The sequence below is a fragment of the Pristis pectinata genome, chromosome 24, assembly GCF_009764475.1.
Source record: "Pristis pectinata isolate sPriPec2 chromosome 24, sPriPec2.1.pri, whole genome shotgun sequence".
Taxonomy (NCBI): Eukaryota; Metazoa; Chordata; class Chondrichthyes; order Rhinopristiformes; family Pristidae; genus Pristis; species Pristis pectinata.
In genome coordinates, this window is record NC_067428.1 from 1,882,384 (window position 1) to 1,909,262 (window position 26,879).

At 52.4% G+C, this 26,879-nt stretch overlaps 1 protein-coding gene across 7 annotated transcripts in view; it reads left to right on the forward strand.

Moving 5' to 3' along the window:
- si:ch1073-396h14.1 (disintegrin and metalloproteinase domain-containing protein 10) overlaps positions 1–26,879 on the forward strand; it is a 177,162-nt gene that overhangs the window by 42,301 nt on the left and 107,982 nt on the right. For 3 of the 7 annotated variants that reach the window (XM_052037889.1, XM_052037890.1, XM_052037891.1), the window contains exons 9-15: positions 2,980–3,113; positions 5,025–5,205; positions 5,963–6,107; positions 12,197–12,380; positions 13,288–13,387; positions 16,787–17,007; positions 26,727–26,823. In XM_052037889.1, the coding sequence (XP_051893849.1) occupies positions 2,980–3,113; positions 5,025–5,205; positions 5,963–6,107; positions 12,197–12,380; positions 13,288–13,387; positions 16,787–17,007; positions 26,727–26,823 (1,062 nt within the window). The remainder of the gene's footprint in view (positions 1–2,979; positions 3,114–5,024; positions 5,206–5,962; positions 6,108–12,196; positions 12,381–13,287; positions 13,388–16,786; positions 17,008–26,726; positions 26,824–26,879) is intronic. The other 4 variants (XM_052037886.1, XM_052037887.1, XM_052037885.1 and 1 more) reach the window with 4 other exon arrangements.

Consider the following 26,879-nt stretch of genomic DNA (forward strand, 5'->3'; position numbering starts at 1 on the left):
GTACATTGTTCTGTGTGCACCGTGTACACTATTCTGTGTGCACCGTGTTCACTGATCCATGTGCACCATGTGCACTGTTCCGTGTGCACTGTGTGCACTGATCCGTGTGCACTGTGTACACTGTTCTGTGAACTGTTCTGTCTGCACTGTGCCGTGCTGTGGTGCTGTCACTTAGGACAGGGATATTCAGAGCATCCACGTCTCTCTGTTGGTGGGGGGGTGGCCTCCCTGTTGGAGGGGGGTGGTCTCTCTGTTGGAAGGGGGTGGTCTCTCTGTTGGAGGGGGGTGGTCTCTCTGTTGGAAGGGGGTGGTCTCTCTGTTGGAGGGGGGTGGTCTCTCGGTTGGTGGAGGTGGTCTCTCTGTTGGAGTGGGGTGGTCTCTCGGTTGGAGGGGTTGGTCTCTCGGTTGCTCACTGCTTTGGCTGTGTACCGTGTACGTAGCCCCACGCTGCAGCTTTGCACGTTCGGCACCCTTGCAGCTGCTCCTGGTATTCCCTTCTCCACCCCGGACTGGAGCTCCGGAGTAAGAGGAGGGGTTGACGGAAGGGGCAATGACCTGCACGATCGCTGATCCATGCTGTGGGGTGAGGGGGTGTTCTCGGTCTGAAGGCAAGGTTGTATCCTAGGGACAGTACCGAGGCCACTCCTTCCACTGTGGTCAGGGGCTGATGTATTGGTGAGGAGAAGGACGAGGTGTGTCCGTGTTGGGTTGCTGTTGGCTGCAGACTCGGTGGGAGGTCATGTCTTTCAGGACTCAGTGGGGCTCGAGTCACCGAGCCGGTGCTGTTGACTCTAGGGTTAGACCAGCGCAGGGCTCAGCTGGAGAAACAAAGGACTGCAGATGCTGGAATCTGGATGAAAAACACGATGAAGCTGGAGGAACTCAGCGGGCCAGGCAGCATCCGTGGAGAAAAGCAGGCGGTCAACGTTTCGGGTCAGGACCCTTCTTCAGGACTGAAGAGAGGAAAAGGGGAAGCCCAATATATAGGAGGGGCAAAGCAGAGCAGCGATAGGTGGACAAAAGAGGGGAGGCGGGGTGGGCACAGGGTGGTGATAGGGAGATGCAGGTAAGAGGTAGTGATGGGCAGGTGCGGGGGAGGAGGGGCGAGCAGATCCACCGGGGGATGGGGCAAAGGTAAGGAGGAAGAAAAGGGGGTAGAAAAATGAGAGAGAGGCTGGGAAAGGGAAGAGGAGAAGAGGCCTGGTGGTGGGGGGGGGGGGGGGGTGTGTCGGGCAGGGGGAAGGGGGGTGGGGATGCCTTAAAGTGGGAGAATTCAATATTCATGCCGTCAGGCTGCAAGGTTCCAAGACGGAAAATGAGGTCCTGTTCCTTCAGTTTGCGCTTGGAATTCTCCTGGCAGTGGAGGAGGCCGAGGACTGACATATCAGTGATGGTGTGGGAGGGGGAGTTGAAGTGACTGGCAACAGGGAGATACAGATTGCGGTTACGGACGGAGCGCAGGTCTTCTGCGCAGCGGTCTCCTAGTCCGCTAAACTGGCCCCATTTCTGGGCTGAGCTGGGCCAGAGGTTTCACCCCTCACCCCAGCGAGACTTGTTTCAGCATCAGAACCATGGTTCCAGAGGGTTTCAACCTCGCTTGTCTGAAAAATAAATCTCATTTTTGAATCAACCTGGTCTCTCGTGCCCAAATGTCTCGAGGGGATTTGAACCCTTGACCTGCAGAGCCCTAGATGGGTGATGGCAGCTAAACTGATGACAGAGAGTGTTTGTTTCGGTTTGCCACCCTGTGCAGCTGCCTCTACCGACTCTGTCCTGTCCACAGCACAGAGGTCTCCTGGGGAACAGACCTCGCTCAGAGACACTCAGCAGCACCCCTCCTCTACCCGGAAGAGATTGTTGAAAGTTGGAGAGATTTTGATCAAGAGCTAACAGTTTGGAATGCAGTGATGTCCCGGGGCTGGGCTGGTTGTACCCCTGATGAACACAGCCATCTTTTTCCACCTGAGGTCTGACTCTAACCACTGGAGTGTTGTCCCCCGGATGGCCAGTGTTACTGGGGCTTCCTGACGCCACACTCGGTCAGAAGTGGCCTTGACGTCAGGGGCAGTTGGTCTCGCCTCACCTCTGGGCTTCAGCTCTTGCATCTGTGCTTTGCACCTGAGGGGTTCTGATGAAACCTAACCCAGACGTTGGTGAGGAAGTGCTGCTTGACAGCATCTCTAACACCGGTGTCCATCTCTCTGCCGGAGAGCAGACAATTAGGTGGTAATGACCCGGACTGGATTTGTCCTGCTTCTTGTGAATGGGACCTCGCTGGGCAATCCCCCATACTGTCAATGGACGCCAGTGTTGTGGCTGTACAGAGGCACAGCAGGTCCTCAGTACTACAGCTGGACGTGGTCTGCTTCTGTAGCCTGTGGTACACCCAGTGCTCCCGGCTGTTTGCTGACGTTACGTGGATTGATTGGTGCGGAGTGCGGTTCTGTGATGGCGGGAGCCTCAGGAGGGAGCTGGGATTGATCTGCCACTGGGCACCGCTGTCCTGTGGGCCACCTGCACCAGAAGGAGTGCAGTGTTTGAAGAAGGCAGATCACCCCCACCCTCTCAAGGGGCGGTAAGGGATGTGCAATAAACACTGGCCTCTCGGGCGATGCTCTGGTCCCAGGAAGTGACTGGAGAAAGGGAATTGGCATTGAATCCCTTCCCCTTCCTACCTGCTGTTTCCAGGTTAAAGCTGCTCTCCCCTCAGAGGCAGTTCCTGCCTGGGGACCTGGCATTAACCCACCTTGTCCCAGCTCCACACTGTCCCTCTGTCCAACTCCGGCACCATTCACACCCAAGAGTCAACTGCCCTCTGAGGGGGCAAACTCTGGTTTTCTTCAGCTCCTCCATTCAATGCTGAGGAACCTGGCCGTAACTTTGAACTGTGGCTTCCCACTGTGGACCCAGGATGCCCTGCCTCCGGACCATGCAGCCCTCAGTCACCATCACTGACTAAACACAACCCTTTCTTCTCAGGGACCTCGGCTGGGATCTGCTCACGTACTCACAACACTGGCCTGATCACGCTACAGAAGTACGGCGCACACATTCCTTTGAAAATGATCCACATCACTCTGGCTCATGAACTTGGCCACAGTCTGGGATCTCCTGTGAGTATATCAATGTCGTGTTTTTAAGTTCCAGTGGGTACACGTGTGAGGAGACGGTGTACCCAGGGTCAGGGTGACACTGTACCCAGGGTCAGGGTGATGGTGTACCCAGGGTCAGGGTGAGAGTGCACCCAGGGTCAGGGTGATGGTGTACCCAGGGTCAGGGTGATGGTGTACCCAGGGTAGGGAGACAGTGTACCCAAGGTCAGGATGACAGTGTACCCAGGGTCAGGGTGAGAGTACACCCAGGGTCAGGGTGAGAGTGCACCCAGGGTCAGGGTGATGGTGTACCCAGGGTAGGGAGACAGTGTATCCAGGGTCAGGGTGACACTGTACCCAGGGTCAGGGAGATGGTGTACCCAAGGTCAGGATGACAGTGTACCCAGGGTCAGGGTGACCCATGTACCCAGGGTCAGGGAGATGGTGTTGCCAGGGTCAGGGTGACGGTGTACCCAGTCTCCTAGTGTGACAACAGCAAGTGTGGGGGTCATCGATTGACAGCTCAGTGCAGGTCTCAGGTGGACAAAGCTTGGACCAGGTACTCAGGGTAAAGGCCACACGGCAGGGCTTTCAATGGGGGGATATCAGATTTACTAAAATATCAGGGCCAATGGATTAAAGTGGGACGTTGATTGAGAAGGTGAGAGGGTGTGGGGGTTATCTGACTGAGCGGACACTGGTGAAGTTCCAATATCCCTGTGAGATGAACAGATTCCCAGGAGATGTGGAGCAGAGGGGAGTGAAGGGAGCTCGGACTCCCACTGCTGAGACAGGGTGGGTGGTGGATCTGCCGTCAGAAGCTGTCAGGTGTCTGTGCTATGGTTCACAGTGAAGCTGTGTAGGTCTGTCACTGCTGAGGAGAGGTCAGATCCAAGGGTTGGTACAAGGGCCAACAGTGACTGCAGAGAAGACTTTCCTGATCAAGTTGCTGTAAGGACAGGTTTTACCCAGAAACTTTTGTATCAGAGTCACAAACAAGAGAGCAAAATAACTCTGGATAAGAAGGGCAAATGATATCACCCCAACATGACCTTAAAGCCAGTGGGATCAGTCACAAGTCCCTGTCCTTTGATGCAGAACCCCTTTGAAGGTGAATCTGTCATAGAAACATAGAAAACCTACAGCACAATTCAGGCCCTTCGGCCCACAAAGCTGTGCCGATCATGTCCCTACCCTAGAAATTACTAGGCTTACCCATAGCCCTCTATTTTACTCAGCTCCATGTACCTATCTAACAGTCTCTTGAAAGACCCTACCGTATCCGCCTCCACCACCGTTGCCGGCAGCCCATTCCCTGCACTCACCACTCTCTGAGTAAAAAACTTACCCCTGACATCTCCTCTATATCTACTCCCCACCACCTTAAACCTATATCCTCTTGTGGCCACCATTTCAGCCCTGGGGACTATTCACATGATCAATACCTCTCATCATCTTATATCAGGTCCCCCTCATCCTCCATCGCTCCAAGGAGAAAAGGCTGAGTTCCCTCAACCTGCTTTCATAAGGCATGCTCTGCATTCCAGGCAGCATCCTTGTAAATCTCCTCTGCACCCTCTCTATGGCTTCCACATCCTTCCTGTAGTGAGGCGACCAGAACTGAGCACAGTACTCCAAGCGGGGTCTGACCAGTGTCCATTGATCTGAGCCCACAGCGGACATTTCCCATAGTAAACTGTGTGAAAATATCTCTCTTCAGGCTGTCTTTAGTTCTCTGAATCTGTGCTCTGGGCTTCGTGATGCTTCACCTATTGGAGACAGTTTCTCAGTGATCACTTTGCTTGAACACAACATGACTTTCATCTGTCAAACCTCCAGGGAGAGAAACTCTCACAAACCGGTCTGATGGAAGAGCGGTCTCGTGGAGGCTGGTCCAATGTTTAGACTGACGTCTGATTTCTATCTTCCCAGCACGATGAGGGTGAAGAATGTGTTCCACCGGAATCTTCAGATTCCCAGGGGAATGGTGGAAACTACCTGATGTTTCCATTTGCTTCCGATGGTCTTGAGTACAATAATGACAAGCTCTCTCCGTGCACGATCCAACATATCAGCAAGGTCCTGATGGAGAGGAAGGACCAATGCTTCACAGGTAAGAGGGAGGCGTTGGATGGGGCTCGATGGAGAGCGAGTCCACGGAGTTCCGATTCCCCCGTGGACAGACAGCTCTTCACCCGACCATCCATTTCCCAGGGTTTGAGCACAGTGACAGGCTAAGTTTCCTGGAATTGCCTCTCTAACATCAGGAGAAGGCAGAGGCACCATGGAATTTGCAGGGGGACAAAGAGGGGAATCCCCACAGAAACTTCCTCCGAAGATTCGTAATGATCAGGCTGAATTCTTCCTCTGATCCCCTCTAAACCTCCTACCCCTCACCTTAAACCCACACCCTCTGGTCTTAGACACCTCTTCTACGGGGTAAAACGTCTCACTATTTACCCTGTCTGCTGCTCCTGGTAACTTCATGTACCTCTAACCGGCCGCCCTGCAGGTAGAGAGAGTGTGAGAGTGAGGGGAGAGAGTGTGAGAGTGAGGGGAGAGAGTGTGAGAGTGAGGGGAGAGAGTGTGAGTGAAGAGCAATGAGCGTTGAGGTGTGTTCTGTCTCTGACCTCGGGCGTCTGACCGGTGTGATCCCGCTGTGGTCCTGGTGAGTTCCCGGTGCGGTCTTGGTGTGATCCCAGTGAGGTCCCAGTGAAGTCCCGGTGAGGTCCCGGTGTGATCCGGGTGTGATCACAGTGTGATGCCGGTGTGATCCTGGTGTGGTCCCGGTGCCGTTGCCCTGCGCTCTGTGCTGATGGAGGTGCTTTCACTGCTGGGGGAGGTGACACCTTGTGTCTGCTCTCTGACAGAGAGCGGCCGGCCCATCTGCGGCAACCAGCTGGTGGAGGAGGGAGAGGAGTGCGACGTTGGACACAGCGCCGATGATCCTTGTTGCTATGGTGCCAGTGAATCCAGTGATGTGTCCTGTAGACTGAAGCCAGGCCGACAGTGTAGGTAGGCTGCCCAACCTTCGACAAACAGCTGTTGCTCCGTGGTCATGGTAACAGAGGGTTGACGTATCCCTCTGACCTGCTCCTCCATCGTCCAATGGTTGTGACCAGACCCCCGCTGTCCATGTATGCTGGGTATCCATGGGGCGCTCACCCATTCCTCCCAAACTCCCCACAATCCCCCGTCGGTCAACCACTGGGATAAAGCTGGGAAACTGCCTCAGGAACTCCCTTCATCAGGCCACTCCCCACGTGCCCTGGGTTCAAGGCCGATCTCCCATCACCTCTTCCACTTCCAATGACAATCCATCTGTAGTGGTGCCACTGCTCCCTGGGTCACATTCTGCATCTCTCTGTTCACTCTCCCTCCTGCTCACATACTCATTCTCTCCCTCCCTCCCCCCTCCCCCTCCCCCTCTCCCTCTCCCACCTCCCCCCTCCCCCTCCCCCTCTCCCTCTCCCACCTCCCCATCTCTCCCCTCTCTCCCCTCTCTCTCTCTCTATCCAGCACTCTCCCTTTATCCCCTCTGTGTCTTTCTTTCTAGCCCCCCTCTCTCCTTCTCCCTCCCTTTCTCGCTACCCCCCTCTCCCCCCCCCCACCCCAGCAGTAAAGTCTGGGAGACGTAAATTCACAACATCTGGATTTCTGCTTTCCCGATGGTTCCAGTCCAGCTGTGTGATCCATCACTCTGTTCTGTGGGTTTTGAGGTCAGTTGATCAGTTGAATGAGGGACCCACAGACTGGGGGGGGGGGGGGGGTGCAGGGGGAGCAGGGTGTGTGCTGGAAGGAGGCCGCCACCCCACAAACTACCCAGACAATTTCTTGAGCTCTTGGTTCTTCAAGGAATATGGAATGTCAAACTGATCGGTTTGACACCACTCATGTCCCTTATTTCTTGTCATATCTGAAAATGTCATTGTACTCGGACATCTCCCTCCACCGTTGGCTTTTGTGTGGCTGAGTACGCGTTGTGGCCTCCTCTACACTGGGGAGACCAAACGCAGACTGGGTGACCATTTCACAGAACACCCGCGCTCCGTCCGTAACCGCGATCTGTATCTCCCCGTTGCCGGTCACTTCAACTCCCCCTCCCACACTATCACTGATATGTCAGTCCTCGGCCTCCTCCGCTGCCGGGAGAATTCCAACACCTCATTTTCCATCTTGGGACCTTGCAGCCTGACGCCATGAACATTGAATTCTCCCACTTTAGGTAATCCCCACCCCCCTTCCCCACCCCACCCCCCCCACCAGGCCTCTTCTCTTCCTCCCTTTCCCAGCCTCCCTCTCTTTTTCCTCTCTCTCCTTACCTTTGCCCCATCCCCTGGTGGATCTTCTCTCCCCTCCTCCCCCGCACCTGCCCATCACTATCTCTTACCTGCATCTACCTGTCACCACCCTGTGCCCACCCTGCCTTCCCTCCTTTGTCCACCTATCACTGCTCTGCTTTTCCCTCCTATATATCGGGCTTCCCCTTTTCCTATCTTCAGTCCTGAAGAAGGGTCCTGACCCGAAACGTTGACAGCCTGCTTTTCTCCACGGATGCTGCCTGGCCTGCTGAGTTCGTCCAGCATCTTCGTGTTTTTCTTCACGCGTAGAATGTCTCCTCCCTCTGGGCCTTGACTGTACAGCCCAGTCCTCGCCCTGCAGAACCAGGTGTGGGAATAATCTGCCACAACGGTTGGTGACCAATGACTGAACAGCTGGATCCCAGCGGCCTTCCCTGCATCACCCCACTGGGTTACAGCCCTCTGACCTTTATTCTTGCTGTGTCCTGTCTGTTACCATATCCCCCCTCACGCCAGTACATCCCCAATGTCCTATGCGCTAATTTTATTTCATCTCTCTTGTGGCACTTCATCACAGACTTTCTGAAAGTCCAAATGCACCACTTCACCTGTTTCCCTTTTAACCACTCTGCTGGTTACGACAAATTTGTCACCAGTTGTCTCCCTGTCAGATATCCAACCTGTCACCTTGTCTGCTGGATGCCTCCCAACGTGTAGCAGTGTGAGTTCATCCAGCAAGGAGGTGATGAGTGGGATGGAAGGTGTGGGTGTACGGAGGGAGCCAGGTGTCCGGAATCACTGAAACATCCAGGTTCAGCAACAACTAGGTCGGCACAGGGTGTGCTGGCCTTCACTACAGGATTCGCCTTGCCCCAATTACCTAGATCCCCGGTAGGACCACACCCAGACTGTGTCCAAGTCTGGTCTCCTTAAGGTAAGGAAAGATGTACTCAGGTTAGAGGAAGTGCAGCACGGGTTCAGACAGTGGGTTTGTCATGTGAGGAGAGATTAAACAGTCCAGGACTATACTTGCTCGAGTTCAGAATGAGAAGTGATCTCATTGAAATGCACAGGACCAGACCGGGTAACCGCAGAGTGTCCAGAACTGGGGTCAGTCCCAAAATAGGGGGATGGCCATTCGGGGCAGAGGTGGAAAGAAATGTCTTCACTGGGAGGGAGTGCACCTACCCAAGAGAGCCAGAGATGCTCAGTGGCTGAACATGTTCAAATTCGGGATCAGTGAACTATTGATGTAATGGGAATTGTGGGACTGTGGTTTTTGCGTTGAGGTAAATGATCAACTGTGATCTCACTGAACAGCAGAGCAGGCAGAAAGGGCTGAATGGCCTCTTCCTGCTTCCACGTGTTGAAATCTTCTGATACCCTGAGGTGGTCAGAGTCCTCACGAACTCTGACGAAGGGCAGCAGAGCTGAAACGTTGAGTGTTTCTCTCTTCACAGATGCTGCCTAGCCTGCTGAGTTTTTCTGGTATTTTCTATTTTGTGTTAGTGCGTCATGCATCGTATCCATCCCAAAACCTTCGAAACTTCGCCTCTGTCTTCAGACTCACCATGCCTTTCACTGAGGACAGGCAGCTGAAGAGGAATCCCACCCCGGAATGGAACAGCCTGCAGCTGTCAATCTACATCACTTCCTTCAGTCAGATCTCCTGTTTTCCCTCCCTTCAGTTGCCTGTAGAGTAGTCGCCGTACAAAGTAAACCGTGGTTGTGAGATTGTGGAGAGTTCCCCTTTATAACTTCTTCTGAGTGAACTGCCTCTGCTGTGTCAGTCTGCAGAGAGTCCCAGAGTCACACGGCATGGAAGCAGGCCATCCGGCCCATCCTGTCCGCACTGACCAAAGGGCACACATCCTATCTCCCAGCAGTTGGCCCTTGGCCTGCTCTGCCTATTCATTTCAAGTCCAAACACTTCCTTTAAATGCTGTCAGTGCCTCTGCTTCCACCACTCTCTCTGGCAGTGTGTTCCGGGTACTCACCGCTCTCTGGTGAAGAAGGTCCCCTTCAGAAACCCCCAGAATCCCTTCTGCCTCACCCAAAACCTGGGTCCTCCAGTTTTACCTACCTCTGAGATGGGGAATAGGTTCCTGCAGTCTGCCCTCTCTGTGCCCCTCCGCATTTTATACACCTCAGTCATGTCCCCTCTAACCCCCTCAGCTCCAGGGAGAACAGACCGAGCCTCTACAATCTCTCCTCATCACTGAAACGTTCCGTCCCAGGCAAAGTCCTGGTGAGTCTGGAGACACAAGGCACTGCAGACACTGAGATCTAGACTGAGAAACAATCTGTCGGAGGAACTCAGTGGGTCGGGCAGCGTCCGTGGGGGAAAGGAATTCTCAATATTTCAGGTCCTCCCATTCCCACACACTTCCCACAACCCCTCCAGCCCACATCGCCCATTCCCATCCCCCCCATCAACCTCACCCTGTACCCTAAGGCCACCCGCCTCACCGTCAACAACTTCGCCGAACTTTGTGTCATCTGTGAACTTACTGACCGTGCCTTCCACACCCACACCCACACACACACCCACACTTACACCCACACACACACACCCACACCCCACACCCACACACACACCCACACCCACACACCCCACACCCACACCCACACCCACACCCACACACCCCACACCCACACCCACACCCACACCCACACACCCCACACCCCAGACCCACACACACACCCACACCCACACACCCCACACCACACCCACACCCACATCCCACACCCACACCCACACCCACACCCAAACCCACACCCACACCCACACCCACACCCACACACCCCACACCCACACCCACACCCACACCCACACCCCACACCCACACCCAAACCCACACCCACACACACACCACACCCACACCCCACACCCACACCCACACACACACCACACCCACACCCACACCCACACCCACACACCCCACACCCACACCCACACACCCCACACCCACACCCACACCCACATCCACATCCCACACCCACACCCACACCCAAACCCACACCCACACCCACACCCACACCCACATCCACACTCACACCCACACCCACAACCCATCCCCACCCACACCCACACCCACACCCCACACCCAAACCCAAACCCACACCCACACCCACATCCGCTCCCACACCCACACCCCCACCCACACCCACACCCACACCCCCACCCACACCCACACCCACACCCACAAGCACACACCTTAGGTTTTAAGAATAAATTGGATAGATACATGGACGGGAGAGGTCTGGAGGGTTATGGACTGGGTGCAGGTTAATGGGACTAGTGGAATAACATTTCGGCACAGACTAGAAGGGCCGAATGGCCTGTTTTCTGTGCTGTAATGTTCTATGGTTCTAATTCCTTGAGGGTGTTACAGGAAGTGTTGATCAAGGGGAAAGTGTAGATGTAGTATATTTAGATTTTCAAAATACATTTGCCAAGATACCACATGAGAAACTGGTACATGATTTATAAACACAAGATGTTAGAGTAAGTGAGTTAGCATGGGCTGAAAACTGGATGTCACATAGAAAACAGAGAGTCCTTTTCAGGGGTGTAACTGGTGGAGTACCCCAGGGACTCCTGGCCCTTGATTAATGACCTGGAGGAGGGAACAAAACGCAAGGTTTCCAAGTTTACCGATTATACCAAAATAGGTGGAAGGGCACGTTGTGAGAGGACATTGCGATTCTGCAATGGGATACAGATAGAGAGTGATGTGGAAACCTGGCAAATGGAGTTTAATGTAGGTAATTGCGAGGTCATGTACTTCAGTAAGAGGAATCAAAAGGTGAAATGTTATCTGAAGGGAGAGAGGCTGTACTCCACTCACTTGCAGAGGGATCTTTGTCCTGTAGTGTATGAAACACAAAAAGCTAGCAGTAGTTGAGAAGGAAAGTGCATTTAAGTCTTTATTGTGAAGGAGTTAGAATTTCAGAATAGGGAGGTTTTGTTTCAGTTTTACAGGGTGTTGGCGAGGTCACACCCAGAAAACTTAGCACAGGTTTGGTCCCCTCACCTGAAAAAGCATGGAGTAGCATCGGAAGCAGTCTGAAGGAGATTCATCAGGGTAATTCCTGAGGTGAGAGGGTTGTCCTATTAGGAGAGGCTGGACAGTTCGGGTCTGTATTGCTCAGGGTTTAGAAGAAAAAGGGGTGACCTTATTCAAACGTACAAGATCCTAAGGGTAGATGTCGGGATGTTTTCACTCATGGGACAATCTCCAACAAGGGCCCCTGGATAAAAGGTAAGGGCCGGTCATTTAAAACTGACGTGTATAGAAGTTTCTTCTTGGCCAGTAGTGAATCTCTGGAGTTTCTTGTCCCTGAGGATGATGGAAGCAAAATCATTCAATGTATTAAAGGTGGAGGGAGGTGAATATTTGAAAAACAGAGGAATCGAGGGCAGTGGGGAACTGGCACAGAAGAAGGGTGGAGGCCAGTATAGGTCAGCCATGATCTTATTGAATGGTGGGACTGGCTCGAGGGGACGAGTGGCCTCCTCCTGCTTCTATTGTCTGTGTCCTTGCATCCCATGATAATGTCGAGATGTTCTGTAATCGTGCGACGTATTTACTTAGCATATTTAAATACACCATAAGTGTTGGATTATCATCTGTAAGGTCCAAATCCAAATGCAGCCTTCTCCCTCACACTGTAACACAGCAGCACTGACAGCTGGAACTGGGAGTGGTTGCAGTGTGATGCATTGTGTTTGGCGTTTGGGTATCTGTGCTAACTCAGTGTAAGCCCCCTGTTGCTGTACTTTCTGTGTTACTCCTACAGTCCAAGTCAGGGAGCCTGCTGTGGGCCCCAGTGTGTGCTGGCACCTCAGCACCAGCGGTGCAGAGAGGAGACAGAGTGCGCCTTTCAGAGTGGCTGTGATGGAGTGAGCCCTATCTGCCCGGACTCTTCTCCCAAAGAGAACCATACTCTCTGCAACCAGGGATTGCTGGTGTGTGTGAACGGGGTGAGTATGTGATCTTGGTTCACACTGTCTGTCGCCAACGTGTGACACCACGGGTGCTATCAGCTCGATAGTTTTCACGACCCCCAGGTCTTTCATTCAGCCTGCAGAGCGGGGAGAGGTCCGACATGTTCCTGTAAAACCCTGGAATTAAACAGGGGGACATAGAGTTATACAGCATGAGTCCTGAAGAAGGATCTCGGTCTAAACGTCAATTGTTTATTTCCCCTCCGTGGAGGCTGCCCGACCTGCTGATTTCCTCCAGCACTTGGTGTGTTGCTCCAGATTCCAACATCTGCAGAATCTCTTGTGTCCCCATTTGCCTATGTTTGGCCCCTATCCCTCTAAACCTTTCCTAGCCACGTTCCTGTCCAAGCGTCTTTTAAATGTTGTAATTGTACCCGCCGCTGCCACCTCCTCTGGCAGCTCGTTCCACACACCCACCGCTCATCCCTAATCCCTATCCCAGCTCTGTAGTGGAAGAATCCCATTAGTCCGGCAGTCCTGTTCTTTTCAAAAGCCCAGGAATCACTCCATTTCATGGATGTAAATTGTTTCCTTTGAAAGTTCTTATTGGATATGCTTCCCCTTTCTGTTCAAGCAGTGAGTTTCAGGTCTCAGGATCTCACTGCATTAAATGAGTCACCTCATTCCTTGGATTTTTTGCCATTGATCTTAAGTCTGGGTCTCGTGGTCACAAGCACTGCGGCCGATGGAAGCAGGTTCTTACCCTGTTCTGTGTTACCTCGTCAGAACCTTGAACATCTCACGTCAATGTTTTGATCTGACCTCCACGTCCCCTCGGGGGGGATTCTTTCGATTAGATGCGATCGTTTCTAATGCTTGGAGCCACCTCACTCGTGTGCAGTTATCGGAGAGCCGTACTAACTCTGTCCCTGCAATTCCACAGCAATGCTCGGGATCGCTCTGTGCACAGCACGGCCTGGAGCAGTGCAGCTGTGGTTCCCTGTCCCCTGAAGAGGAGTGTCACCTCTGCTGCCAGCTGTCAGGTAGGTGGGGGTGCAGAGGAGGGAGGAGGGGTAAAGCGGGTGTGGGGAAGAGCGGGGATGGTTGTGAGGGGTGCTCTGGAGTGGATGGGGCGGGGAACTGGTGGGAGGTGAGGGGGCGGAGAGCTGACGGAGGGAATCAGGGACCAGGCAATGGAGAATGTGAAGATGCCCTTCAGCAGGACGAGGGTGACCCTCAGCTCTGACCCGAGGGTGACCTCAAGAGAGCCGATGTTGTGGAGTGGGGACTTAAGGAGCAGGGCCAAGGGCAGGGGGTGATGAGAGGGGTCATGTGTGGGTGGGGGAGGAAGAGGGCATGCGCCAGATACAGCTGGGTAACTGTGGGTCAGTGTAGGCCACTGTGGGACAGTGTGGGTCAGTGTGGGTCAGTCTAGGCCAATGTGGGTCAGTGTGGGTCCGTGTGGGTCAGTGTGGGACAGTGTGGGTCAGTGTGGGGCAGTGTGGGGCAGTGCGGGACAGTGTGGGTCAGTGTGGGACAGTGTGGGACAGTGTGGGTCAGTGTGGGTCAGTGAGGGTCAGTGTGGGACAGTGTGGGACAGTGTGGGTCAGTGAGGGTCAGTGTGGGACAGTGTGGGTCGGTGTGGGGCAGCGTGGGTCGGTGTGGGGCAGCGTGGGTCAGTGTGGGTCGGTGTGGGACAGTGTGGGTCAGTGTGGGACAGTGTGGGACAGTGTGGGACAGTGTGGGTCAGTGCGGGACAGTGTGGGTCAGTGTGGGTCAGTGTGGGACAGTGTGGGTCAGTGTGGGTCAGTGCGGGACAGTGTGGGTCAGTGTGGGACAGTGTGGGACAGTGTGGGTCAGTGTAGGACAGTGTGGGTCAGTGAGGGTCAGTGTGGGACAGTGTGGGTCAGTGTGGGTCAGTGTGGGACAGTGTGGGACAGTGTGGATCAGTGTGGGTCAGTGAGGGTCAGTGTGGGACAGTGTGGGACAGTGTGGGACAGTGTGGGTCAGTGTGGGACAGTGTGGGTCAGTGTGGGTCAGTGAGGGTCAGTGTGGGTCAGTGTGAGGCAGTGTGGGTCAGTGTGGGGCAGTGTGGGACAGTGTGGGTCAGTGTGGGTCAGTGTGAGGCAGTGTGGGACAGTGTGGGTCGGTGTGGGTCAGTGTGGGTCAGTGTGGGTCGGTGTGGGTCGGTGTGGGTCAGTGTGGGTCAGTGTGAGGCAGTGTGGGGCAGTGTGGGACAGTGTGGGTCAGTGTGGGTCGGTGTGGGTCAGTGTGGGTCAGTATGAGGCAGTGTGGGACAGTGTGGGTCGGTGTGGGTCAGTGTGGGTCAGTGTGAGGCAGTGTGGGACAGTGGGGGTAAGTGGGGTCACTGGCTCCACCCAGGGCAGGTTTTGGTAGGAAGTGGAAGGAGTTACTGGAACTTTCTGTCAGTGTGAACCTGCTGCAACAGTTGGAGCTCCCAGCAGGGACCTCGGCTCCCTGCTACCTTGCTGTATATCCTCACCCAGACATCACATCCCCTGGTGCTGTGTTTTCAGACCTCAATCCTGATTCCCCAGAACATGGGACTTCTGCACAAATCACAAAGTTCACAGTTTGACCCAGCACTTCTGGTTGTAACCACACACGTCCAACTTTTGCTGGGAGTGACAGCACGGAGCACTGGCTCCCGGTGTTCAGTGAGCACTGGCTCCCAGTGTGCACAGAGAAGAGCGATGCCAGCTGTTGTACATCACCCATCTGGAGCACTGGGTGAAGAAATCTGGATCACACTTTTCTATTTTCGAAAGGTTGTTGGGCAGTCCCGGTGACTTCCTGCACCATGTTATGGGAGAATGTTAATAAATAGCAGCAGGAGAAGGAGCAGGAGGTTTTCAGACAGGTTGCAGTTAAGGAAGAGAGCACAAGGTGGTCTGAGGTTGTAGAAGTACTGGAGGGTGAACAGAGGATGAACCTGCCAGTTACAGAAATCAGAAAGGCCAGAGGAACGCTGGGCGATACGTCCACAGGAGTGGAACACAGGGGTGGCTGAGATGTTACAGCTGGCACAACCACTTCACTGGAATTTCGCAGGTTAAATTGTAAAGGTAGGCAGAGAGAGAATATTTCCATTGGTCGTGCATCTGGGAAGTGGGAGATTGAGCCAGAAGTGAAATTGGAAACACCTCCACTCGCCAAGGGTGGCAGAAATTTGGGACACTCTCTGTAGATGCCAATGATGCAAGTTATGTTGTTAAACATTAATTCACAGGGATGGGGACTCACTAACTGAAGGTTTTTGGGAATATGAGGAATCGGTAGTTACATTACAAGTCAGGTCAGGTTACCAGTGATCTCATGGAATGGTTAAAGAGCCAACTGCTCTTCCTACCTCTTTCTGGCCTCTCCTGTCTTGTGGGATGCCTACTCTCATCTGTGGTCAGCATTAAAATCTCAGCATCTGTTTTCCAATGCTGCCCGATATAATCCATGTGGAACCCTGCAGAAGTAAGCCAGTCAGCCCACTTTGAGGTAGCTCTCCCAATGGTCCATTCCTAGCTCTGTAACATTGTGGTTGAATCTGCTTCCAGCTTCCTTCTGGGCAATGCGATCCACACAAAAACAAATCCAGTTGATATTTTCCCAGTCTCAGTTCAGGTAATGGCACAGGGCAGCGGTGAGCAAGGATCAGCTACCCACAGGGGAGGATCCACACTTGGGTAACTAAGATTATAAAGTGTAAATGAGGGACTGAGGGTCCAATACGGCATTGAACCTGCTCTTTGCTGCCCTAAAGCTTGTGTAGTTCAAGGCCACAAATGCTCTCACTCAGGGCGAGGGCATTTGTCACCCTACCCCGAGGAGCAGCCCCCTGTGAACAGGAGGCCTGCTCTGGTGAAGACTGCCCGATCACTCCCACCCGCAGAGTTTGATGTGGGAAATGGCTTCAGTTGGGTGCTCTTTAAGTGGTCTTTCCTTGGACCCTCAACCTCCTGATGGGATCCCTCCCCCTGCTACATCTTGTTCAGCCATCATCCTGACCTGATTGGTTTTGGGTTGTAGACAGTCACTGGTACATACCCGAGGTCACATTGTTCACTATGCAGAGAGGGCAGCACAGTGGCGCAGCGGGTAGGGCCGCTGCCTCACAGGTCCAGAGACCCGGGTTTGATCCTGAGCTCAGGCGCTGTCTGTGTGGAGTTTGCACACTCTCCCTGTGACCGGGTGGGTTCCCCTTGGGTGCTCTGGTTTCCTCCCGCACCCCAAAGACATGTAGGTTGATTGGTTAATTGGCTGCTGTATATTCGCCCCGGTGTGTGGGTGAGGGGCAGGAGTTGGTGGGAATGTGGGGGGAATAAATGGGATAAATGGGTGCTTGATGGTCAGTATGACCCGGCCAAAGGGCTGGGTGGGCTCCCGACGTTCCCATGGGACGGGCACTGACCCGACCTGTGTGATTGCAGGTGAGGCTCGCTCGTGTGCCAGCTCCTCCTCAGCCCTCCTGCAGCAGTACTTCAACAGGACCCTGCTCACCCTGCCCCCAGGCTCACCCTGCAAGAAGAAGCAGGGATACTGCGACAAGTTCAGCAAGTGCCGCTTGGTTGATGATGACGGGCCCATTGCCAGACTGAAAAACACCATCTTCGATCCCAGCGAGTTTGAAGGCATTTCCGAGTGGATGAAGGTGAGGGTCAGGGTAAAATCCAAATGTTCAGACGTTTGTTGGGCCGATGGTGTTGCAGTGTGTGTGTCAACGGGTTCCGCCCTCTGGAGTCTGTAGTGGAATGACTGCGTGTCTGGCCCTCGCCCTCTGTCCTGCTCAGCACAGAGTCTGGGGCAGTCTCTGGTCTTACCGATCCCGCAGACGGTCAACATGTATCACCACGCATGAAGTGTACCATCTGGTGTTTCTGCTTCGTTTTCTGAATGTTCTTCAAACACTCCGAACATCTTGCCCTCACCAGTTCCAGCTCCGTGAGGGATTCCATCACTTCTCCACCTTTGTCCAAAAGCAAAATACCACAGATGCAGGAAATCTGAACTAAGATGCTGGAAACACTCAGCAGGTCAGGCAGCATCTGTGCGGAGAGAAGCAGGGCTAATGTTTCAGGTGGATGAGCGGCTCAGTCCTTGTGTGCACATTCCACATCAATGTTCATACAACAGAGCTCTCAGGGGTGGTGTTTCTTGCCCTGTCTGCTCCCAATATCCAGTCTGGATACCCTCCCACTCCCACAACTACCCTGACAACACTTCCTCCCAACTTGCTCCCTGGAAGGATCCATCCTCCCGCTCCCTCTTCTCTTACGCTGCCACCTTCCATACCGATCCTTCCCAAATGTTTTCCAACTGCCCACCCAAGGCTCCTGCTCCACCTACCTACAAGCCACGTCCGTCTGTTTGCAACACATCTGTTCCCCTTCCAACAGGTGTCCAGTGGTTTTCCGGCCTCAGCGCTGAGCTTGATGGGTTCTGATGCTGATTCCCATTTACATCTCACCGGGCCAGTCTCCCGTTCTTCACTTCTTCTATTACCCCACTTGGGCCTTGCAACAACAATCCTTTTGTTCTTTCACCTCCCTCCCTTCTCCCCCTTTCTGCATCCTGAAATTCCGATCAGTTGAGCTGCAGTGTGCGGTCACTGGCTCTCTCCACAGTTGCTGTCTGGCCTGTGAGTTTTTGCAGAACTTCTGTTTTTGATTTCTGTCAGTGTTGATGTTATTGGGCACTTTGCCCGCAGTGGTTAACCTCCCGCCATCATTGAGGGCTGGAGTCTGCAGACTTCACCTCCTCACAATGCAGGGCAGTCACTCTCTGAGGCTTCCTCACCCATCCCCAAGCCTGTGGTCGTTTCCCTACGAAACCAGAGCAGTCACAGAACTGGCCCGTCCCAGCACATTAACCGTCCTATGGTCTGGCTCACTCATCGCACATCACACATTTCCACCCCACCCATGTGTCTCACTCTGGACCGCCGTGGAGGAGTGTCAGGGGCTGCACACTACGTTCACCAACAGTCCGACAGGCAGTGAGCCATCAACTGCATCACGTTCCCACTGGGCTCCCCTGAAGCAGCCGGTCTCCGTCAGTACACAAGGTGACCCCTGTCTGAATGAGCAGGTCGCTGCGGATCAGTCTCTGCCAGTTGAACAGACACATCACCGTCATGCATGTGAACTCTTTGTCTATGTTATGCACTCTCCAATTTCTTGCCCGACGTTTTCTGTTGACACATTGCTGCACTGCAGACAGTCTGAGGATCAAGTCTGTCCCCAACTCTGTTGTGTTATAGGAAGGGTCATCGCCAGGGTCCTCCTCAACTGCCTGTTCCCATTGGCTGAATATCTGCTCCTCCAATTTTGTCCATCGTACAGGGGCAGCACGACCACCACACCTGCCCCCACACAGGGGCAGCACGACCACCACACCTGCCATTCCCGACCATACTGAAGTCTTTGGCTCCAGCAGATGGGTGGATGGAAGCTTGTTTCCACCTAGAGTTTGCATTATGATGACATACAAGAGGTGATCCAACCAACAGGTCCCCAGCAGAGCCAATCTCAATGAAGACCAGTGTTAAACGAGGCCCCAACACTTTGCTGTTCTTCAGTTCTAACTAATTTCCCCTGGGCTTAGCTCTCATTTCCAGAATCAACCCCACAGCAACTACACTCCAGAATCAAAGTCAGCAGGCTGCAGTGTGTGGACAGCACTTGTGTTTGCTCACGCTCGGAGGCCGAGTCCAAGCCATTGTCAACTCAACCGTTGATGTCTAAGAGAGGATGGGTCTTAACATCCACAGGATGAAGGTGTCCACTGACCTGCCCCTGCTGAGGCTCCAACAGTAACGGTTCACAGCAAGGGCCTGGAAACATGGACCCCTTCCCCTATCTCGGAGCCCCTCCTGACCGATAAAATTCACCAGCAACTTCACTGCACCAGCACAGCCTTTGGTCAAGTGAGGAAAAAGGGTGTTTCCAGAGTGAGAGTTGAGACATGGCACGAAACCCCTGGTCTCCTTGGCGGTGGTGTTTCCTGCCCTCCCGTGTAGTTCTGAGATAAGACTACCTACAGCAGGCATCTCAAGGCACTGAATCATAGAACATAGAACAATACAAGCCCTTCGGCCCACCATGTTGTGCCGACCTTTAAACCTCACCTAAGACTATCTAACCCCTTCCTCCCACATATCCCTCTATTTTAAATTCCTCCATATGCTTATCTAACAATCTCTTGAACTTGTCCAACGTATCAGCCTCCACCACCACCCCAGGCAGCGCATTCCATGCACCAACCACTGTCTGGGTGAAAAACCTCCCTCTGATATCTCCCTTGAACTTCCCACCCATTACTTTAAAGCCATGCCCTCTTGTATTGACCATTGGTGCCCTGGGAAAGAGGCGCTGGCTGTCCACTCTATCTATTCCTCTTAATATTTTGTTCACCTCTATCATGTCTCCTCTCATCCTCCTTCTCTCCAAAGAGTAAAGCCCCAGCTCCCTTAGTCTCTCCTCATAATCCATACTCTCTAAACCAGGCAGCATCCTGGTAAATCTCCTCTGCACCCCTTCCAATGCTTCCACATCCTTCCTATAATGAGGCGACCAGAACTGGACACAGTACTCTAAGTGTGGTCTAACCAGAGTTTTGTAGAGCTGCATCATTACCTCGCGGCTCTTAAACTCGATCCCATGAAAGCTAACATCCCATAAGCTTTCTTAACTACCCTATCCACCTGTGAGGCAACTTTCAGTGATCTGTGAATATGAAGTCTCCAGATCCCTCTACTCCTCCACCCTGCCCAGAATCCTGCCATTAGCTTTGTGCTCTGCCTTGGAGTTTGTCCTTCCAAAGTGTACCACCTCACACTTCTCCGGATTGAAATCCATCTGCCACTTCTCAGCCCAGCTCTGTATCCTATCAATATCCCTCTGTAAGCTCCGACAACCCTCCACACTATCCACAACACCACTGACCTTTCTGTCGTCTGCAAACTCGTTAACCCACCCTTCTACCCCCTCATCCAAGTCATTAATAAATATCACGAAAAGCAGAGGTCCCAGAACCGATCCCTGTGGGACACCACTAGTCACAGCCCTCCAACCTGAATGAACTCCCTCCACCACAACCCTCTGCTTTCTACAGGCAAGCCAATTCTGAATCCACACGGCCAAGCCTCCTTGGATCTCTTGCCCTCTGACCTTCTGAAGAAGTCTTCCATGTGGAACCTTGTCAAATGCCTTACTAAAATCCATGTAGACCACATCTACTGCACTACCCTCATCAATCTTCCTGGTCACCACTTCAAAGAAACCTATCAGGCTTGTGAGACATGATCTGCCCTTCACAAAGCCATGCTGGCTGTCCCTAATCAGACCATGATTCTCTAAATGCTCATAGATCCTATCTCTAAGAATCCTTTCCAACAGCTTGCCCACCACAGACGTAAGGCTCACTGGTCTGTAATTCCCTGGACTATCCCTACTCCCTTTTTTGAATAAGGGGACAACATTTGCCACCCTCCAATCCTCCAGTACCATTCCTGTGGACAACGAGGACTCAAAGATCCTAACCAACGGTTCAGCAATCTCTTCCCTCGCCTCATGGAGCAGCCTGGGGAATATTCCATCAGGCCCCGGGGACTTATCTGTCCTAATATTTTCTAACAGCTCCAACACATCCTCTCTCTCTTGATATCTACATTCTCTAGAACATTACCCTTACCAACACTGTCCTCTGCGTCATCAAGGTCCCTTTCCTTGGTGAATACTGAAGAGAAGTATTCATTGAGAACCTCACCCACTTCCACAGCTTCCAGGCACATCTTCCCACCTTTGTCTCTAATCAGTCCTACCTTCACTCTCGTCATCCTTCTGCTCTTCACATAAGTGAAAAAAGCCTTGGGATTCTCCTTAACCCTACTCGCCAAAGCCTTTTCATGTCCCCTTCTCGCTCTCCCCAGTCCCTTCTTAAGTTCCTTCCTTGCTACTCTATATTCCTCACGAGCCCTTTCTGATCCTTGCTGCTTACACCTTATGTATGCTGCCTTCTTCTTCCTAACTAGTTGTTCCACCTCTCTCGTCACCCACGGTTGCTTCACCCTGCCATTCCTTCTCTGCCTCACCGGGACAAATTTATCCCTAACATCCTGCGAGAGATCCCTGAACAACAACCACATCCCCATAGGTACATTTCCCTTCAAAAATATCATCCCAATTTACACTCGCAAGTTCGAGCCTTAAGGCCTCATAATTTGCCCTTCCCCAATTAAATATCTTCCCGTCCTCTTTGCTCCTATCCCTGTCCATGACAATGCTAAAGGTTATGGAGCAGTGGTCACTGTCCCCCAAATGCTCACCCACTGAGAGATCTGTCACCTGTTCATTACTTAATACTAGATCTAATATGGCATTCCCTCTTGTTGGCCTGTCAACATACTGTGACAGGAATCCATCCTGGACACACTTAACAAACTCTGCCCCATCTAAACCTTTGGTACTAAGCAGGTGCCAATCAATATTTGGGAAGTTGAAGTCTCCCACGATAACAACCCTGTTATTTTTGCATCTTTCCAGAATCTGTCTCCCAATCTGCTCCTCAGTATCCCTGCTGCTACTGGGGGGCCTATTAGAATACTCCCAGAAGAGTAACTGCCCCTTTCTTGTTCCTAACTTCCACCCATACTGACTCTAGAGAGGATCCTTCTACATTATCCACCCTTTCTGCAGCTGTAACAGTGTCCCTGACCAGTAGAGCCACCCCTCCTCCTCTTCTGCCCCCCTCCTATCCCTTTTAAAACACTGAAATCCAGGAATATTGAATATCCATTCCTGCCCTGGTGACAGCCAAGTGTCTGCAAGAGCCACAATATCATAGTCCCATGTGCTTATCCAAGCCCTCAGTTCATCACCCTTATTCCTGATACTTCTTGCATTTAAGTAAATGCACTTTAGCCCATCCACCTTACTACTTTTATACCCTAAACTCTGCTTCTCCTTCCTCAAATCCTCCCAAACTACCCTAGCAAACCTGCCTGCAAGGATATTGGCCCCCCTCGAGTTCAGGTGTAACCCATCCACTCTGTACAGGTCCCACCTTCCCCAGAAGAAATCCCAATGATCCAAAAATCTAAAACCTTCCCTCCTGCACCAACTCCTCAACCACGCATTCATCTGTCGTCTCCTCCTATTCCTACCTTCACTATCGTGTGGCACTGGCAGCAATCCCGAGATTGTTACCCTTGAGGTCCTGTTCTTCAGCCTTCCGCCTAGCTCCCTAAACTCAATTTTCAGGACCTCATCCCCCTTCCTACCTATGTCGTTGGTACCAACATGTACCACGACTTCTGGCTGTTCTCCTTCCTGCACAAGAATGCTGTGGACCTGATCAGAGACATCCTGGACACTGGCGCATGGGAGGCAACATACCATCCAGGATTCTTGCTCATGTCCACAGAACCTCCTGTCTGCTTCCCTGACTATCGAGTCCCCTATCACTACTGCCCTCCTCTTCTCCTCATTTCCCTTCTGAGCAGCAGGACCAGTCCCAGTGCCAGAGACCTGGCTACTGCTGCTTGATCCTTGCAGGTCATCCCCCTCAACAACATCCAAAGTGGAATCCCTGTTATTGAGGGGAACAGCGTCGGGGGTCCTCTGCTCTATCTGCCTGTTCCCGTTCTCTTTCTCATGATGAAAGATATCATCGACACTCTCCTCCCAATCCACTGGAAGGATAAATGAGGCAACAGCAGCGTCGTCTCCCAGACCGACATCCCAAGCACTGAGACCCCGGTTACATACAGTTGCCTCAGATGGCACAGTGGGTGGGGAGTTACATGCCCGACACCAGGCTCCTATAGCTCTGAGCTCTGACATGGGAAGAGATTATAGGCAAACAGAGAAAAGGGTTCAAAGGCATTGAAGAGCACAGGGCCTGAGGGAATCAATCCCAGGTTATTGAGGCAAGCGGGGAGGTCGCTAGAGCCTGGAAAGAGATCTTTGTACCTTCTCTAGCCACAGGCGAGGTCCCAGAGGACAGGAGAATGACCAATGTTGTTCCCTTGTTTAAGAAGGGAAATGGGGATAATCCAGGAAATTATAGACTGGTGAGTCTCACGTCAGTGATAGAGAAGCTATTGGAGAGGATTCTTCGGGATAGGATTCACTTACCTCTGGAAGAACATGGGCTAATTATGGACAAGACAGCATGGCCTTATGTGGGGCAGGTCATATCTTACAAACTTGATTGAGATTTTTGAGGAGGTGACCAAGGTGATTGACAAGCATCAGGCAGTGGATGTTACCTACATGGATGTTAGTCAGGTGTTTGTCAAGGTTCCTCGTGGTAGGTTGATCTGGAAGGTGTGGGATCCATGGTGGACTGGTAGTTTGGATTCAGAATTGGCTCATCCATAGAAGACAGAGGGTAGTGGTGGAGGGGTGTTATTCTGGCTGGAGGTCTGTGACCAGTGGTGTTCTGTAGGGATCAGTGCTGGGACCTCTGTTGTTTGTGATATATATAAATGAATTGGACAAAACTGTAGATATTAGTAAGTTTGCAGGCGACACAAGATCTGGTGAAGTTGAGGACAGTGTAAAGGGCTGTCAAAGGATACAGCACAATATAGTTCAGTTACAGATATGGGCGGAGAAATGACAGATGGAGTTTAATCCGAGCAAGTGTGAGGTGTTGCACTTTGGGAGGTCAAATGTAAGGGGAAACTGTACAGTTAATGGCAGGGTCCTTAACAGCACTGATGTACAGAGGGATCTTGGGATCCATGTCCATAGCTCCCTGAAAGTGGGAATGCAAGTAGATAGAGTGGTAAAGAAGGTGTACGGCATGCTTGCCGTCATCACTAGCGGTACAGAGTATAAGAGTCAGGAAGTCATGTTGCAGCTGTATAAAACTTTGATTAAGCTATACATGGAGCATTGTGTGCAGTTCTGGTCCCTCCATTACAGGAAGGACGTGGAGGCTGTGGAGAAGGTGCAGAGGAGGTTCACCAGGATGCTACCTGGATTAGAGGATATGAGCTATAAGGAGAGGTTGGACAAACTCAGGTTGTTTTCTCTGGAGCATCGGAGGCTGAGAGGAGACCTGATAGAGGTTTATAAGATCATGAGAGGCATAGATAGAGTAGACAGTCAGTCTTTTTCCCATGGTCAAAATGTCTAATACTAGAGGGCATAGGTTTAAGGTGAGAGGGGGAAAGTTTAAAGGAGATGTGCGGGGCAGGTTATTTACATAGAGCAGTGGGTGCCTGGAATGTGTTGCCAGGGGTGGGGGTGGAGGAAGATACAAAAGAGACATTTAAGGGGCAGTTAGACACATGAATATTGCAGGGAATGGAGGGATGAGAACCATGTGCAGGCAGAAGGGATTAATTTAATTTGACATCATGGTCAGCACAGACATGGTGGGCCGAAGGGCCTGTTCCTGTGCTGTTCTGTCTCTGTTCTATGTGCTCAATGCCTTCTTCAAAAAATGCAGCGTCCCACTGACTTCTGGAAACTCTGGCCCACCACTGCTGCAGATGGAGACGGAGCATTCCGGGTAGTGTCGAGAGCCTTAGTCCATGCACTGGGAGCCCACAGAGACCCAGTGGAGAGGTGGGTAGGGGCTTTCCACCCCACAAACTCCCACCCACCGGCCCACTCCATCAGCAATGTCACAGTCTGTAGGTCTCATCAACCGCCATAGAGTGAAGCAAATCATTCTCAGGAGAAGAGATGTACTCCAGTCCTGGTTATTCTAAATGGTGTTAATGTCCCATCTGTAAGGCAGCATATCAGAAAACTGCACTCTGTCCTCTAACTCCTCCCGAACTATATCTGGTATTCATTTATCATGACTACCGCCCGGTGGCTCTGACATCCACCATCATGAAGTGCTTTCAGAGGCTGGTCATGGCACACATCAGCTCCAGCCTCCCAGACAACCTCGACCCACTGCAATTTGCCTACCGCCAGAACAGGTCTACGGCAGACACCATCTCCCTGGCCCTACACTCATCTCTAGAGCATCTGGACAGTAAAGATAACTATGTTAGACTGTTGTTTATTGACTATGGCTCCACCTCCAATACTATAATTCCAAGCAAACTCATCACCAAACTCCAAGATCTAGGACTCAACACCTCCCTCTGCAACTAGATCCTTGACTTCCTGACCAACAGACCGCAATCAGTGAGGATAGGCAGCAATACCTCTAGCACGCTTATTCTCAGCACTGGTGCCCCACAAGGCTGCGTCCTCAGCCCTCTACTCTACTCCCTATACGCTCACCACTGCGTGGCCAGATTCTGCTCTAACTCCATCTACAAGTTTGCAGATGATACCACCGTTGTAGGCCGTATCTCAAACAGCGATGAGTCGGAGTACAGGAAGGAGATAGAGAGCCTAGTGCCATGGTGTTATGACAACAACCTTTCCCTCAATGTCAGCAAAACAAAAGAGCTGGTCATTGACTTCAGGAAGGGGGTCGGTGCACATGCTCCTGTCTACATCAATGGTGCTGAGGTCGAGAGGGTTGAGAGCTTCAAGTTTCTAGGAGTGAACATCACCAATAGCCTGTCCTGGTCCAACCACGTAGATGCCACGGCCAAGAAAGCTCACCAGCACCTCTACTTCCTCAGGAGGCTGAAGAAATTTGGCATGTCCCCTCTGACCCTCACCAATTTTTATCGATGCATCATAGAAAGAATCCTATCTGGATGCATCACGGCTTGTAACGGCAACTGCTTTGCCTGGGACCGCATGAAATCAAAGAGAGTTGTGGACACAGCCCAGCACGTCACGGAAACCAGCCTCCCTTCCATGGACTCTGTCTTTACCTCTCGTTGTCTTGGTGAAGCAGCCAGCATAATCAAAGACCCCACCCACCCCAGACATTCTCTCTTCTCCCCTCTCCCATCGGGCAGAAGATACAAAAGCCTGAAAGCATGTACCACCAGGCTCAAGGACAGCTTCTATCCTGCTGTTATAAGAATGGTCCCCTTGTAAAACAAAGTTTTTCACTGTACCTCGGTACATGTGACAATAATAAACCAATTTACCAATTTATTCCCTGCCCTGATTCCTTAAACCTTGCACGTGTAGACTTCAGCGTCACACACCAAAGGGACCTTTCTGGCAGGGGTGGAGTGACCACGGGTGGCATGTGGGTGGTGTTGTGATGTGGAACGGTGCAGGGAAGGATGGAGTGCCGAGAGTTCGAGCTGTCAGTCACTGGCTGTGGCCACTCCAACCAGGAGCAGCTCACGGTGACAATGGCCCTGGGCACTGCCGCTTGGCTCCTTCTCCCAGCTCTGGTTCAGGTTCAGAAGGATGTTTCACCACCAGGGAAGTGGTTGCCGGTGTGTGATGGTGCCTCATGTGGAATCTCCCTCTGCCCTGTCTGCAGGAACACTGGTGGGCTGTTCTCCTCGGCATCCTGACCCTCGGAGCACTGATGGCGAGTACGGTGTTTATCTTCGGAAAGACCTTGGACAGCGAGAAAGGTGACATTAAGACATCCTGATGGTTACTGCATCCAGTCCCATCTACAGCAGCAGCC